We start from the raw sequence: 15,088 nt of genomic DNA, 5'->3' as shown, positions 1-15,088 counted from the left end.
AGGAAAGTGACTGATAAAACTTCACATAACATCACAATGCCACTATATAAATCCATGGTACATCCACACCTTGAATACTGTGTGCAGTTTTAGTCACCCAACACAAAAAAGGTATATTAAAATTGGAAAAGGTAAAGAGAAGGGCTACAAAAATTAATGGCTGGGAAAAACATGTCACAGATCAAGAAATCTGATCTACTCCACGGTAAGGGGCAGGGATGCGGGATCCTCAGGTGGGAGAAGTTCCATATGAGAGGGTTTAATAAGACTGGAATTTTTCAGCTTGGAAAAGAGATGACTAAGATGGGCTATGATAGAGGCCTACAGAAAGCCACTAAGGAAGTGTTTACTCCTTCACATAACAAACACAACACCCAAGGGTCACCCAACAAAATAAACAGGCACAGGTTTAAAACAAACCAAATGAAGTACTTTTTCACACACTGCACAGTCAACCATATAATTCATTGCCACAGAATACTGTGAAGACCAAACTGTAACTGGGTTAAAAAAAAAAAGAATGAGATACTGGCCCATCAACGGGGATAAGCCAAGATGATCAGCGATACAACCCCACGCTGTGAGTGCCAGAAGTTAGGCCTGGGGCAATGGACTGGGCACTGGACAAATTGCTCTGGTGATTCCCTCTAGGCCATGGGCCACTGTTAGAAGACAGGCTACTGGACTAGATGGACCATCCGGCTGACCTAGGAGGGCGAGTCACATGTAGCAGAGCCACCCGGGGCTGCCCGGTGGGCCCAGCCGCCCAGAGCCCCGCGGTTTGAGGGCGGGTAGCGAGGCTGGGGTCCTGCGCTGGGAGACACACTCGGCGGACGAAAGGAGCGGGCACAGCGCTTAGTGCCGGGGACCGTCCAGCAGCCCCCGGACACACCCGCCCAGGCCAGCCCCGACGCCCGGTCCGGGGCGGGTCCCTCACGCAGCGCCGGGCGGAAGAGACAACGCGCACCACCCCCGAGCTGGTTCCGGGTCCGGCGCGTGCGCGCTGGCGTGTCTCCGGTTCCTGCCCGTCGCTGTCTTGTTGTTTTGAGCCTGTCTCCAGGCCCAGCCGCCGTGAGGGACTCGCCGCGGCCCGCGCGCCAGGAGCGACGGGGAACGGCCCCGGGGCTGCCCCTGCCTGGGAGGCGCGGCGGCAGGTCGCGAGGCCTCCTCGGGGTCTTGCTAGAGAGGGGGCGGGGCCATCGCCCAACAGGTGCCAGGGCGCCGGCCTGGGGCCGGGCCCCCGCGGGGTAAGTGTCCTCGGGCTCCGCTCAGCGCCGGCCGGGACTGCCCGCGCTCGGCACACGCCTGAGCGGCTCCGCGGGCGTGTGCGCCTCTCGGGCGGGCGAGAGACTGTGCCCCGCACGTCTGGGGATGGGCGGGTGAAGAAGCGAGACTGTGACAGGCCTGTCTCGGGGTGGGTGTATCCGCGTGTGTGACATTGGGTATGCCCTGCCCCCCACCCCACATGTCACATTGGGTGTGTACCCCGGGTGTGACCTGCCCCCCACCCCACATGTCCCACTGGCTGTGTACCCCGGGTGTGACCTGCCCCCCACCCCACATGTCCCACTGAGTGTGTACCCCGGGTGTGACCTGCCCCCCACCCCACATGTCCCACTGGCTGTGTACCCCGGGTGTGACCTGCCCCCCACCCCACATGTCCCACTGAGTGTGTACCCCGGGTGTGACCTGCCCCCCACCCCACATGTCACACTGGGTGTGACCTGCCCCCACCCCACATGTCCCACTGGCTGTGTACCCCGGGTGTGACCTGCCCCCCACCCCACATGTCCCACTGGCTGTGTACCCCGGGTGTGACCTGCCCCCCACCCCACATGTCACACTGGGTGTGTGTCTCCCTCTGCCTTATGTGTCACACTAGATGTTTATACCATATATGGCACTGTCTACGTGCATGTGTCCCATGTCACTGGGTGCCTGTCACTTTGTCCTGCCTTTGTGTGTATCACAACATATAAACCCTGTTTAGTGTGTGTGTGTGTGTGTAATGTCACTGTGTTTATACTGCATATTTGTGTTCTGTATGTGCATATACCATGGATATTGTCTTCCGTATATCATGTACGTATCTCTCTGTGCTTATACAGTGTGTGTGCCCTGTTTGTGTGTTATGGTGCTTATACCATCAGTGAAAACAATGAGGAGTCCTTGTGGCACCTTAGAGACTAACACATGTATTTGGGCATAAACGTTCGTGGGCTAAAACCCACTTCATCAGATGCGTGGAGTGGAAAATGCAGTAGGAGAAATATATACACAGTACATGAAAAGATGGGAGTTGCCTTACCAAGTGGAGGGTCAGTGCTAACGGGACAATTCAATTCTCAACAGTAGAGGAAAAGGGAGGAAAAATCACATTTGTAGTGGTAATGAGGGTGGCCTGTTTCAAACAGTTGACAAGAGGGTGTGAGTAACAGTAGGGGGAAATTAGTCTTTGTAATGACCCATCCACTCCCAGTCTTTATTCAGACCTAATTTGATGGTGTCCAGTTTGCAAATTAATTCCAGTTCTGCAATTTCTCATTGGAGTCTGTTTTTGAAGGTTTTTTTGGTTGAATTGCCACTTTCAGGTCTGCTGTTCAGTGTCCAGGGAGACTGAAGTGTTCTCTGACTGTGTTTTGAACGTTATAATTCTTGGTTTCTGATTTGTGTCCATTTATTCTTTTGCATAGAGACTCTCTGGTTTGGCCAAAGTACATGGCAGAGGGGCATTGCTGGCACATGATGGCATATATCATATCGGTAGATGTGCAGGTGAATGAGCCCCTGATGGTGTGGTTGATGTGATTAGGTCCTATGATGATTTCCCTTGAATAGATAAGCAGACAGAGTTGGCAAGAGGGTTTGTTGCAGGGATAGGTTCCTGGGTTAGTGTTTCTGTTGTGTGATGTTTAGTTGCTGGTGAATATTTGCTTCAGGTTGAGGGGCTGTGTGTAAGCAAGGACTGGCCTGTCTCTTGTGAGAGTGAGGGATCGTCCTTCAGGATAGGTTGTAGATCCTTGATGATGTGCTGGAGAGGTTTTAGTTGGGGGTGTAGGTGACGGCTAGTGGTGTTCTGTTACTTTGTTGGGCCTGTCCTGTAGTAGGTGATTTCTGGGTACCCTTCTGGCTCCGTCAGTCTGTTTCTTCACTTCACCAGGTGGGCGTTGTAGGTTTAAGAACGCTTGATAGAGATCCTGTAGGTGTTTGTCTCTGTCTGAGGGATTGGAGCACATTAAGTTGCATCTTAGAGCTAGTGAGTGTCTTGTGTTCTTGTCTGTGTTTGTAGCGTGTATGGGGTATGTGATAGCTAAGTAGCACCTATGTGTACCTGTCACTATGTTTATACTGTGTATGAATGTGTGTACATGTATACCATATCTGTTTATACGTAGTCTATGTTTCTGTGTGCTGTGCATGTACATCACTTACGTGTCTGCAGCCATGCATCTCAGAATATGGCTTCTTGAGCTTTTGCAAACCGTGTCCTGACTACTTATGGCAGTACTCACAAGAACAGAGGTGTTAAATCCTGATGTTTGGGCCAAATCCTAGTTGGAGTAATAATCTACCTGCCTGAATTCTTCCTACAGTTTCAGCTGTTGCAGCAGCTTTTGTATAGTATTTTTTCAAACTGTTGCATTTCACTCCAGAAGTGGTGGTTCTTCAATGGTGTGTTAAATCTCAATGTATAGGTTGTATGAGATTTATAAGATTCAGGATGAAAGGTATTCAAGATATTATTTTTATTGGTGGAATGTGCTGGATTTGCAGTCCTAAAGTGTAAAGTCAACTATTTATTCACAGAACACATACAACATCTTGACTGGAAAAATCATTTTTAGGAATGGCATTTCCATGTTACCCTTGGTCTCTGCTCACCTGTTTGTTAGAAACTGTGTGGGGGCTACCTTCTGATTTCCTATAAGCAAACAAATATTTTGAGTGACTTTGGTTGCTGCTTATTGCCTTGGGGTGCATTTAAACTAATAAGCTAAAGTGGGAAGGTTCTGCATGTCATTACCAAATACTCTGAGCAATAGAATACCCCTAAGAACGTATCTCATTTGAATATGTTTGTTCCCTATTTAAATAGAGAACTAAATTGTATTCATTTGTAAACTACTCCTAATCTTTATTTTAACTAATGTTTTCCATTTCAGGTAACATCATGAAGTGTGACTTTTTTGAGATAAGCTTTCTGGAGTGAAGTAAAGAAGCAACATATGAAAGACATAGATATTTATAAGTAATGTCAGTTAATTTGCCTTTAAATGCATATTTGTATCTCCTGATTAACACAAGAAACCTTTGGGGGAAGCAGAGAAACAAGCAGCTGTACTATTTGTGTAGACCTAAACTTTATTGGAGGATTAGTCATGGTATTCCATTTAGAGTTTTTCATACAAGCAAAACTCAATGTAAATGGACCAGAAGCAAAACACTGGAGTGTAGTAAACATATTTATAGCCATGACTTTTTGTATTATAAAGTTTCTAAACATAGCACTTCTTCTCCCAAGGGACTAACAAAAGTGAATAATCGTATGTCACGAATTAAGAACACTTTTGAATCTGTTTCAAAGGCTGTTTCTGACACTCACAGTGAACTGGTTGCACGAATAGCTCGATTCAAGCCCAACTCTGGCATATTGGGGAAAGCATTTGAAAATAATGTTCAGGAAAACAATCTCCAGGTAAACCTAGAAAATGATAAACGAACTGCATGTGCTGGAGCTCAGGGAGATTACAACAATAGTCAAACTGTAAAGAATTTTGTTCATGCAGATGGAAACGCAGAGTCTGCGTTGATAAGTAGAAGTGGCACTAATCAAGCTACTTTAAAAGATTCTGTAGATATTGAAAACAACCTTTTTCATGTAAGCTACTTCACTACAAATTTTGGAGAGACTTACAACTTTTTAGCAAATCATATCAACTGGTACTTTGGCACTAATACTGTTATGGATCAGGAGAAAAAAGGAAATGCTTTTCTACAGGACTCCAGGAATGAACTCAGAAATAAACTTGATTCACCAGAAAGTGACATAATGAGTAATGAAAATGGGATGAGTTCAGCAGCCGCTTTAATTTCTGCTGCTGAAATACAAGATGCTGAAAAGACAAATACTGCTCTTCCAACTTCCAGTAAAAAGAGCATTGCAAGCTTCCTTTCCTACCCTAGTAACAGTGTACAAGCTTTTGTAGACAGTTATGTAGGCAGTCTGGTCCCCAAGTTGAGATCTGAGACAAAAGCCGCCTCAGAAGATAAATCACAAGAACGCAAAGAGTCTTTGAAAGATGAAGAGCATGACGACAAAGAGATCAAAACTGCAGAAGGGAAAGAAAAGCGTTTGTCTCTTCAGAGAGAAAAGGCAAGTATTTGCTTAGTATTTACAAATACTGGGTTTTTTAGCTACTGTAGTTGTCAGAGGCATGTTATAATGATATCATTTCAAAGCTACGTTGAAATCTCATCTGCATAGGTGAAACGTTGAACCAAGTTATTTGAAGGACTGTCACTGTGAGCCAGATCTATAATAGGCTCTTCTAATTTATGCAAATGAAGAACCAGAGATCAGTTAAGTAAAAAAACCCAAACAAACAAAAAAACACCTTCATTGAAGCCTGTAGTGGTATTCTACTATAAGCCATTCATCTCTTCTTGGAGTAAGCTAAGAAAACAAAAATTTTGAAAAAGCCTTGTCAAGTTTTGAATATATCTTCTTGGAGCAGTTTCATATTCTTAATATACATATCTGTTTATCTTTAGATTATTGCAAGAGTGAGTATTGACAACAGAACACGGGCTTTAGTTCAGGCCTTACGAAGATCTTCTAACCGAAGAGTCTCTATTAACAGGATTGAAGAACTGACTTATCATCTTCTGGAGTTTCCAGAAACCAGAGGGGTTGCTATTAAGGTACAAATCACTTTCACGCTCAACCTATCAACTACAGATAGATAATAAGTACTTACGTAATGACAGATGTTTTATCATAAAATAGATAAATGTATAATCTATCATTTTGTTTTTTCTTCTTAAACTGTTGTATCTTATACTTGAGCTATGTGAATATCTTCAATTTTTTTATTGTTAATGTATTACCTCCAAGAGATTCATATGTAAGCCATCATGATTGGAAGTTAATGTCTGCTTTGAAGAAAACCTTGGGCTTTTATTCTTCTATACATTAATTGTTAAGAAATTCTTTAGTTCTCGAAGCAATATTGTGTACAGTGCCATAACAGAACCCCTATCCTAATTGAGGTCCTTTGTGTGCTCCTGTAATACAAATAATGAATAGCAGTGATAAACCCAGTAGACTGTTCAGTACAACAGACCAGAAACTTTTCATCGTACAACTAAAATAAATTGAAGGCTTTTCCTGTCTGAGAGAGCCTTATTTTGTCTTAATAAATACCTTAGATTTTGGCATTGTAGTCCATAACAAACTATGAATACCATATCTGTTCAAAACAAAAGGAAGAATTCAGACAGAATGGCCCAGTTCTAGAAATGGCCCAGATCCCAGATTTAGTCATTACTCTGATGCACAAAACTCCCACTCACCCTTCCCCTAACCCTGTAGGCATCCAAACGCAGTAGGTACCTAAGTTTCTGTCTATGGGCATGTGCACCACTGTGTCAGGCAGACTTCCAGATGCCTAATCTCACACCTAAACGCCAGTGCAAGTCCCAAACCAGGTAGAAACAGGTGTTCCCCTGCTTCTTGTCTGCAGGGGCCTGATCCAGAAGGTGTGCTCATAGCACCCTTAACTCCACACAAAATGGCATGGGGGAGAAGAAGGTTACCCTTATAACTAGTACCCTACTAAATTCATGGGCCATTTTGGTCAATTTCATGGTCATAGTATTTTTTAAATAGCCAGTTTCAGATGTTGTAACCATGGAAGTCCTGACCCAAAAGAGGGTTGGGGGGGGTCACAGAGTAAAGGGAGGTTGCCACTTTTGGGGGGACAAGGCTCGCCTTATGGATAGGTGACCACCCATGATCAATGGGACACCATGGTCCATCCTGCTTTCTCCCAACAGCCAACGCAAGGCCTCTTGAACTCCTGAGCCCAGAGATGGAGAGGGGCAGGGCGAGGGGGCCCCAGCCAGGGTCTCATACTGTATGCCAGTCTTCAGCTGCTAGTCCTGGCAGGGCTGTGGAGGGACAGGCCTTCCTCTTCCCTTGCATGGGCCGCTCCTGGGGCTCGGTCAGATCCACCTCCAGGAACCTCCCCTGGCTGCACTAGGGGAGGGGCAGGGGCCCTGCAGAGGAAGAGGAAGTCCCATTCTGCCATAGCCTGTCTGGGACTAGCAGCTGGAGTGTGTTGCACGTTAGAAGGCCCCAGATGGATTGTCCCCAGTCTTGCCCCTCCCCTACAAGAGCTCTGTGACTGTTCTGCCTTCAGAGTCCAGCTCACCAGAGCCCAGAGGTGGGTCTGACTGGCCCCAAGAGCTGCCCCTGCAGGTAAAGAGGAAGTCCTATTCCTTCCCAACCCACCTGGGACTAGCAACTGGAGCCCAGCACATGGTGGGAGTCCCCAGCTGGGGTACCTGCAGCCCTGCCCCTCGCGTACAATAGCCAGGTATCATGGGTGAGATCAGATTTCACAGTCTGTTATGCATTATTCAAAGCCATGAATTTGGTAGAGTCATACTTATAACCCTTAGTACAATGTATAGGGTACTCACCAGGATTTGGGAAACCCTAGTGCACTTCCTCCCTCTGCTTGAAGAGAACAGGATTTAAACAGGGGATTCCTGCTTATTAGAAGAGTGCCTTAGCCACTGAACTACAGTCGTTCTGTCTCTCTAGCCTAATGCATATTTAATTGTTTATCCAAGGTGAAACAGCTTCAACAGGAGACCCACATCAGAATAGCCCTGATAGATGGGAAATCCCTGTTCCAATCCTTATTTTGATCCAGGCCAAGGTCTCCCACATCTTGCAATGAGTACCCTGACCACTGTGCTAAAGGTTATAAGAGGAAACTCCTCTTTCACTTCCCACCCAGACCCACTGGCTGTTTTGTGTGGAGTTAGCCAGGGGCTGCTGCTGTTCTTTCAAGAACTGGCTTATACACCTAAGATACCTGATTCCAGCAGAGGGTTCCCAGCTGTGCATTCCAAGCAGCGATAGGTATGTAGGCAGTGGGTATAATAGGTATGTATATAAAAAGTTCAGTGTTCTTTCAGTGAGCAGCTGGGGGAGGTGCACTGCCTTTCCCATTCTCCGGCTGGTGTGGTTTAGGTCGGCCCTGAGTTTGGGGCTGCTGGGGCCGCCCCATGGCTCGGCTGCTTGGGCTGATGTGGCTGGGGCTGGCCCAGGGCTCATATTGGTTGGCCAGCACACCTCAGGCCAGCCCAGTGCTTCTTGGGCTGCTGGGGCCAGCACAGTGATCAGTTTCCTGATGTGGTTGGGGCTCAAGTCGGTCAGCCAATGTGGCTCTGGGCTGGCACAGCCAGGCCAGCGTGCAAGTAGGCCTGCTGGCCCAGCTGGGACCAGTCCAGGGCTCCTCCAGTGGCAGGGAAGGGAGTTTGGGGTTCTAATGGACCTGGAGCTTTTCTGGCTTTGGGAGGCAGGACGGGGTGCCTGAGAGCTCTGCCTCGGGGTGGGGTGGGGCAGGGCCGGGCCTCATGTGGATGGGGCAGAGCCAGGAGGCTAGCCTCCCTGAAGGTGCCCACCCGCTGCCTATGGTAGGTACCTTCCTCCAGCCCAGAAATTGGCTCCTAAGTCCCTGAGGGGGCAGGGCCAAGGATAATCCCCTCACCTCAGTGTCTGATATGGGCTAGCTTAAGCATCTGCTCGCTGAGCCTGCTGGTTTTTGTGCATCTCATTTTCAGGCACCTCTCTCTCTCTCTCTCTCTCTCTCTCTCTCTCTCCATGCATTGTGTAGGTATCCGGCGCAGAGTGTGCCAATTCCGGTGTAGGGCTAGGTGACTAGTATTCAGGTGTTGCAATGCTGAGCATTGCTCTGCTTAAGTCCATTTTTGGATGTGGGCCAATGTAATTACCTGAGTTGCTATTTGGCTAGTACACCAAAATTAACACCCTAACTCTAAAACCCCTGTAGCTGTAGTTGTAATAGATATTAGAAGTTTTTAACTGTTTCACCTGGATTGTTGCATTGTGATATGAAGTTTCCCATGAATACACAAGACAGAGGGTGTTGGACTTTTTCATCCCCTCCCCATCCCAAGATTGTAAATCTCCTTTTAAAAAAAAATAACCTTTTTTTAATATTAAATTAAACTTTGCATTTAAATTTTAAACTAATACATTAAAGGTGGAAGTTTTTTGGTATTAACACTTAGTCTAAATACAACTTTTTTCATTTCAACTATAGGAAAAAATAATTCCATGCTTACTACAGCTGAGACAAGGAATTGATGAAACTCTTCGTGCTGCTGTTATGGAGGCTTTGGCTATAGTTGGATATACAGATCCGGTGAAAGCCTGGGGAATTCGAATTCTGACTATTGATGGAGGAGGAACAAGGTATGACAGAAACTCTTTATCCCTTTGTAAACTGCGAATGCAGGTAGATTTGCGGTCAAACTCCAACCTCTAGAACCTGATCCTACAAATATTTGTGTGTGTGCTTAACTTTACATGTGTGCTTGGTCCTGTTGATCCCCCAAGATAACTCACCTGTGTCAAGTAAAACTATGTACATAAGTGTTTGTGGGAATCAACCCCTAGTTTGTTTATGGAGGCAAGTAAAGGAAACAAATGTAAGATTATTTTTGTAAAAAGTCTTTCTGGTCTTAATTTATGATTGATCTTAATACTTCTGGTACCTGAGATTAGACAGTCTAAAAAAATTAATTTTTTTAATTTTAAAGGGTTCCATTGTGCATTATGCTGTTTAGAGTGCATAGTTTCTAATTGGTTAGAAGAATTGGCTTACAAAACTTCAAAATTGGTATAAAATGAAAAATACCCTCCTTCCCCCACACTTCCTGTACCCATCGCTTTTCAGCTGCATCGGGCAGGATCACTGTCCAGGAAGCCGCTCCTCTATCTACCCAATCCTGTGTATCCAGACCCCCTCATACTCAGACCCTCCCACCAAGCCTCACCCCCCCCCCCCCCCCGCATCCAGAACCCCCCCTGACGACCCCACTCCCCCTGCACCTGGACTACTCCAACAAGCCACCCATACCCAAATCCCATCCCTGCCGAGCCCCAACCACCTGCACGTAAGCTCACACAACAAGCCCCTATGCATCCAGATCACCCTGCACCTGGATCCACCGTTGAGCCATCCACACCCACATTGCCCCACACAGAACCCTTTGAATGCACACCTGGATCCCCCCCCACAAAGTTCCTTCACGTTTGGATCCTGCCTTGCTGAGCCTGCCTGCTCACAGTGATCTCTCACCTCTGTGCAGCCAGTGACCTGTGTTCCTCAAAGCCAGGCTGGAGCTTCCACATTGATTTGTCAAATAAAATTTGCAGATTTTTTTCAGAATTTTAAAATATTGTGCAGAATTTTATTTTATTTTATTTTTTTTTTTCTGCACAGAATGCCCTTAGGAGTAAAATTTCTTCATTCACATCAAAGGCAGTTATTTAGGACTAAGTCCATGGCAAGTTTTAAGTTCCAAAACTATCCTGTTTTGGTTACTTGAGAATATAGAAATCATTTTCTTTTTCTTTTTTAAAGGATATGCCTTGTCACCCCTTTAGCATAACTCCAAAGCTACTCAGCTGACTTTTGTTAATGTTTTCCTAAAGAAAATCACATTTCACTTAGAGCATGAAAACTTCAATGCAAAAGGAAAAGCCTTGAGACAGTTGACATGGTGAAAATAGACTTATATGATGCAATGGTTCTTTTCAATCTTGTATTTCAGTGGTTCCCAAACTTGTTCCGCCTCTTGTGCAGGGAAAGCCCCCGGTGGGCTGGGCCAGTTTGTGTACCTGCCGCATCCACAGGTTCGGCCAATCACGGCTCCCAGTGGCCGCGGTTCGCTGCTCCAGGCCAATAGGAGCTGCTAGGAGCAGCGAACCGCGGTCACTGGGAGTCGCGATCGGCCGAAACTGCAGACGCAGCAGGTACACAAACTGGCCTGGCCCGGCCCACCCCGCCAGGGACTTTCCCTGCACAAGCAGCGAAGCAAGTTTGGAAACCACTGCTATATTTAATTTATCTAGCACTGATATGCTCTCAACTTGACAGACGTTTGATGACAGGGTTCATTCCACAAGGAGTTTACATTCTAAGGACTGTTAGGGTATGTCTACGCTACAGGATTATTCCAATTTTACATAAACCAGTTTTGTAAAACAGATTGTATGAAGTCGAGTGCATGCGGCCACACAAAGCACAATAATTCGGCGGTGTGCGTCCATGTACTGAGGCTAGCGTCGATTTCCGGAGCGTTGCACTGTGGGTAGCTATCCCATAGTTCCCACAGTCTCTCCCACCCCTGGGAATTCTGGGTTGAGATTCCAGTGCCTGATGGGGCAAAAAAACATTGTCGCGGGTGGTTCTGGGTACAGCCTCACCCCTTCCTCCGTGAAAGCAGCAGACAACCGTTTCACACCTTTTTCCCTGGGTGAACTGCACAGATGCCATAGCACAGCAAGCATGGACCCTGCTCAGATCAAGACCGCAATCATGAACATTGTAAACACCTGGCGCATTCTCGTGCAGTCTGTGCTGAACCAGGACCTGCAAAACCAGGCGAGGAGGAGGCGGCTACAGCAGCGTGGTGACGAGAGTGATGACGACATGGACACAGAATTGTCTCAAACCGCGGGCCCCTGCGCTTTGGAGATCCTGCTGGTAATGGGGCAGGTTCTAGCCATTGAATGCCAATTTTGGGCCCGGGAAACAAGCACAGACTGGTGGGACCGCATAGTTTTGCAGGTGTGGGACAATTCCCATGGCTGCAAAACTTTTGCATGTGGAAGGGCACTTTCATGGAACTTTTGACTTGCTTTCCCCTTCCCTGAAACGCCATAATACCAAGATGAGAGCAGCCCTCACAGTTGAGAAGTGAGTGGCGATAGCTCTCTGGAGCTTGCAATGCCAGACAGCTACCGATCAGTCGGGAATCAATTTGGAGTGGGCAAATCTATTGTGGGGGCTGCTGTGATGCAAGTAGCCAAAGCAATGATTAAGCTGCTGCTACGAAAGGTTGTGACTCTGGGAAATGTGCAGGTCATAGTGGATGGCTTTACTGCAATGGGATTCCCTAACTGTGGTGGGGCCATAGATGGAACCCATATCCCTATCTTGGCACCGGAGCACCAGGGCACCCAGTACGTAAACCACAAGAGGTACTTTTCAATGGTGCCGCAAGCAGTGGTGGATCACAAGGGACGTTTCACCAACATCCACGTGGGATGGCCGAGAAGGGTTCATGACACTCGTGTCTTCAGGAACACTACTCTGTTTAAACGGCTGCAGCAAGGGAATTACTTCCCAGACTAGAAAATAACAGTTGGGGATGTTGAAATGCCTGTAGTTATCCTGGGGGACCCAGCCATGATGCCATGGCTTATGAAGCCATACACAGGCAGCCTGGACAGTAGTCAGGAGCTGTTCAGCTACAGGCTGAGCAAGTACAGAATGGTGGTAGAATGTGCATTTGGCCGTTTAAAGGCACGCTGGCGCACATTACTGACGTGCTCAGACCTCAGCCAAACCAGTGTCCCCATTGTTATTGCTGCTTGCTGTGTGCGCCACAATCTCTGTGAGAGTAAGGGGGAGACCTTTATGGCGGGGCGGGAGGCTGAGGCAAATCACCTGGCCGCTGATTACGCGCAGCCAGACACCAGGGTGATTAGAAGAGCACACCAGGAAGTGGTGCGCATCAGAGAAGCTTTGAAAACGAATTTCATCATGGGCCAGGGTACGATGTGACTGTTGTGTTTGTTTCCCCTTGATGAACCCCCCCCTTTATTGACTGATTCCCTGTAAGCAACCCACCCTCCCCCTTCCATTATAGCTTGCTTAAGGAAATAAAGTCACTCTCGTTTAAAAATCATGCATTCTTTATTAAGTCATTATAAAAAGAGGGAGAGAACTGACAAGGTAGCCTGGGTGTGGTTTGGGAGGAGGATTGGAGGGAAGAAAAAGGCCACTAAAAAAATTTCAAAGTAATGACAGCCTTTTGGTTGGGCTGTCCACGGGGGTGGAGTGAGCGGGTGCACGAAGCCTTCCCCCAGGCGTTCTTACACATCTGGGTGAGGAAGATATGGAACATGGTGAGGGGTGAGGGTGGTTACACAGGAGCTGCGGCGGCACTCTGTGACCCTGCTGCTGTTCCTGAAGCTCCACCAGACATCGGAGGATGTCAGTTTGATCACACAGCAGCCCCAGCGTTGCATCCCGCCACCGCTGATCTTCCTGCCTACATCTCTGATCTTCCTGCCGCCACCTGGCGTCTCTCCTCTCCTCACGTTGGTCCCTCCTGTCCTCACGTTCACTGGCATCTTTCCTGTAATTTGATACCACGTCCTTCCACTCATTCAAATGAACTCTTTCATTGCGGGTCACTTCCATGATTTATGAGAACATTTCATCTCGCATCTTTTTTTTCCACCGCCTTATCTGAGATAGCCTTCGGGATGGAGTAGGGAGGCTTGAAAAATTTGCAGCTGAATGAGGGAGGGAAAAAAAGGGAGAGAAATATTTAAAAAGATACATTTTACTGGACGATGCTTATACTCTTTCACGGTGAACAACACTATTCACCTTACATAGCGCATATGATTTCACTACAAGGTCGCATTTTGCATCTTAATATTGAGTGCCTGCACCTCTGGTGTTAGAGATATCACAGACGCAGGTCCGGGCAGCAGAATTCAGCTTGCATGCGTCCATGGTAAGCCATTGTCTTTCGGCTTCTGCAGCCTTCATATACACAGTGCCCTCCTTTCCCAAATACCAAGCAAATCTCATTCAGTGCTGCGGCTTTCCTGTTAACATGCAGCAGCAGAAACCACTCCCCCATCCAATTCTCTGGGATGATCGCTTTACCCCTCCCCCCACCGCATGGCTGGTAGCAGGGAAGATCCCTGCTAGCCAAATGCGAAAAAGCTCAGCGCCATTCCCCTCCCCCCGCCCTGCTTGGCTACCTGCAAGGAAGGATTTCTTTTAAGTAACAGGCAAACAGCCCAGTAGGAATGGCCATCTCTGTCCCCTTAGTTAAATTCGTGAATTTCAACCAGGTTACCATGAACGATATCGCTCTCCTGAGGATAACACAGCGAGATAAAGAACAGATGTTTCTTGAATGCCAGCAATCACCGGGACCATATGCAGCTAGGCTTTGTCATGCAATGATACCAGATTACTTGCTACATGCATGGCGTGGTCAAGTGTCCTACCATGGAGAACGGAGTAAGGCTGCCCTGCCCAGAAACCTTCTGCAAAGGCTTTTGGAGTACCTCCAGGAGAGCTTCATGGAGATGTCGCTGGAGAATTTCCGCTCCATCCCCAGACATGTTAACAGACTTTTCCAATAACTGTACTGGCCGCAAATGCATCCCAAGTCCTCAGGGCAAATTAATCATTAAAAAACACTTGCTTTTAAGTCATGTTTTATATTTACAAAGGTACACTTACCAGAGGTTGCTTCCATGGCTTCGTTGTCTGGGATAGTGGCTTGGGAGGGCTGGGAGGGTAATTCAGTCTGGGTGGGAAAACGCTCCTGACTGTTGGGGAGAACGGAGTGCTGTGTGCTCTCTGCAAGCTTGTCGTCCTCTTCCTCCTCCTCATCTTTGCCGTCCGCAGAATCCTCAGCCATGGCTGAGATTATCACGCCCACCTCGGAATCACGGACGGGGGGGGAGTAGTGGTGGCGGACCCCCCTAGAATTGCATGCAGCTCAGCGTAGACGCGGCATGTTTTCGGCCCTGCCCCGGACCTTCCATTTGCTGCTTTGGTTTTCTGAGCTTGTCTGAGCTCCTTGACTTTCACACGGCACTGCATTGAGTTCCTGGTGTGGCCTTTCTCCATCATGGCCTTGGAAATTTTTTCAAATGTTTTTTCATGTCTTCTTTTGGAACGGAGTTCTATTAGCATGGAATCCTCTCCCCATATAGCGATCAGAT

The 15,088-nt window shown here is 47.3% G+C and overlaps 1 protein-coding gene across 1 annotated transcript in view; it reads left to right on the top strand.

Moving 5' to 3' along the window:
- The first annotated feature begins 1,070 nt into the window (after nucleotides 1-1,070).
- PNPLA8 (patatin like phospholipase domain containing 8) overlaps nucleotides 1,071-15,088 on the top strand; it is a 73,579-nt gene continuing 59,561 nt past the window's right edge. The window contains 5 exon segments of the mRNA XM_030549000.1: nucleotides 1,071-1,247; nucleotides 4,164-5,374; nucleotides 5,773-5,922; nucleotides 9,360-9,511; nucleotides 12,599-12,605. Of these exon segments, the coding sequence (XP_030404860.1) occupies nucleotides 4,253-5,374; nucleotides 5,773-5,922; nucleotides 9,360-9,511; nucleotides 12,599-12,605 (1,431 nt within the window). The 5' untranslated portion in view covers nucleotides 1,071-1,247; nucleotides 4,164-4,252.

This window comes from Gopherus evgoodei, chromosome 1 (genome assembly GCF_007399415.2).
Source record: "Gopherus evgoodei ecotype Sinaloan lineage chromosome 1, rGopEvg1_v1.p, whole genome shotgun sequence".
NCBI lineage: Eukaryota > Metazoa > Chordata > Testudines > Testudinidae > Gopherus > Gopherus evgoodei.
The sequence above is the reverse complement of the archived record's forward strand: the minus strand, read 5'-3'. Positions and strand labels throughout refer to the sequence as shown.